This window comes from Dipodomys ordii, unplaced genomic scaffold, assembly GCF_000151885.1.
Source record: "Dipodomys ordii isolate 6190 unplaced genomic scaffold, Dord_2.0 Scaffold46, whole genome shotgun sequence".
Classification (NCBI taxonomy): domain Eukaryota; kingdom Metazoa; phylum Chordata; class Mammalia; order Rodentia; family Heteromyidae; genus Dipodomys; species Dipodomys ordii.
The window spans coordinates 201,597-203,140 of NW_012267262.1; the positions used below are offsets into that span (position 1 = coordinate 201,597).

Sequence of the window (1,544 nt, forward strand, 5' to 3'; positions counted from 1 at the left end):
GGAACCATGACAAACTATGTACTTTGAAAACATTTTAGCCAGCACTGGTGGCTCACACCTGTAATCCTAGCTACTCAGGAGGCTGAGATCTGAGGATCACAATTCAAAGCCAGCTCGGGCAAGAAACTCCATGAGACTCTTATCTCCAATAAACCACTCAGAAAACCAGAAGTGGTGCTGTGGCTCAAGTGGTAGAGTGCTCACCTTGGGCTTAAGAACTGAGGGATAGCGCCCAGACCCAGAGTTCAAGCCCCACAACCGACCAAAAAAAAAAAAAGAAAAGAAAGCAAAACATTTTAAAATGAGAGAAATGCTCAACATAATATGAGGAATTGTAAAATAAATAAGATACAATTATATACATAAATGAAAAAATTTTAAACTTCTTTGGCAAGAAGTATAACTCAGTGGGTAGAAGGCTTCAATCCCCTGAACTGCAAAACAAAAATCTAAGAAGCTGGGTATAGTAGCTTTTGAATGTAATCCCAGCTACTTGCGAGGGACAGATCAAGAGGAACACGGTTTCAAGGCCAGTCTGGAAAAGAAACTGTCAAGACCCCCCAACAAAAGAATCTAGTTTTTAATTCCCTAATATCTTGTTACTAGCTTTTCATGTACTTTCTCAAGTGGCAAACAGCTATAAAAAGACTCAGAGGAAACAACAGCTGGCTCCCAGACCAGGAAACAGCAGCTTCACACAGGCTGTTGTCAGGGGTCTGGACTTGAAGTACCTTAGAGAGCTCAATTTCAAATTTGAATATCTTATGAAAGATCATACGGCATTATATTTATCTGTACTATCAGAATCAAAGACAAATTCTCAGAAGAATAAAACTTTTTGAAGAAACTCCAAGTTGGTCTTACATGGTTCCAGTTTTGAAGGTAGGGCAAGTATATTCTGCCTTGAGCATCCACATGTTTTCCAACTGAGATTCCCATATTTGCAGTTGGCTTCAAGAAACAAATGGGGGGAGCAAAAGGGTGAGAATCCAAAATCCAGAAACGAATTGGTATGTTATATGTATTACCTATTTGAGACAAAATAAACACATTTTCAAACAATAATGAAGCATGCACATTCTATTTATGTCACACCTACATGCCACTTCAAAGTATGAACTGCTAATTCAAAATAAAATGAAAAAGGGCTGGTTATATAGCTCAATGGTAGAGTACCTGATTAGCATATGTGAGTTACTGAGTTCAATCCCCAATAGTGAGAAGGGAGAGAGAGAAGGAGGGAGGAAGGATAGTCAAGTTTATATGAAAAGGATTAATGTAAATCAAAGCCGATTTCTCCACTTCATCTGTCCACTTTCAGTATAACATAAAGAAGACAATAACCAGTTCATCAAATTTAATCCAATAAATATTTATAGGATCTACTATACCAAGAATTTGGGATATAACTCCATTGTCTTTGCCCATACCAAGCAGAGGTACTGTATCATCCTTGAAAAGTAGTGGACATATAATCTATTTTTTAATTTATATTATATTGAAATTATTTATTTACCAGCTTGCCTTCTTGCCTGCCTGCCTGC

General features: G+C 37.6%; 1 protein-coding gene across 1 annotated transcript in view; it reads right to left on the reverse strand.

Moving 5' to 3' along the window:
* Uevld (UEV and lactate/malate dehyrogenase domains) overlaps window positions 1–1,544 on the reverse strand; it is a 46,604-nt gene that overhangs the window by 22,764 nt on the left and 22,296 nt on the right. The window contains exons 4-5 of the mRNA XM_013019532.1: window positions 865–1,028; window positions 213–218 (exon numbers count right to left, since the gene is read on the reverse strand). Coding sequence (XP_012874986.1) covers window positions 213–218; window positions 865–1,028 — 170 coding nt within the window. The remainder of the gene's footprint in view (window positions 1–212; window positions 219–864; window positions 1,029–1,544) is intronic.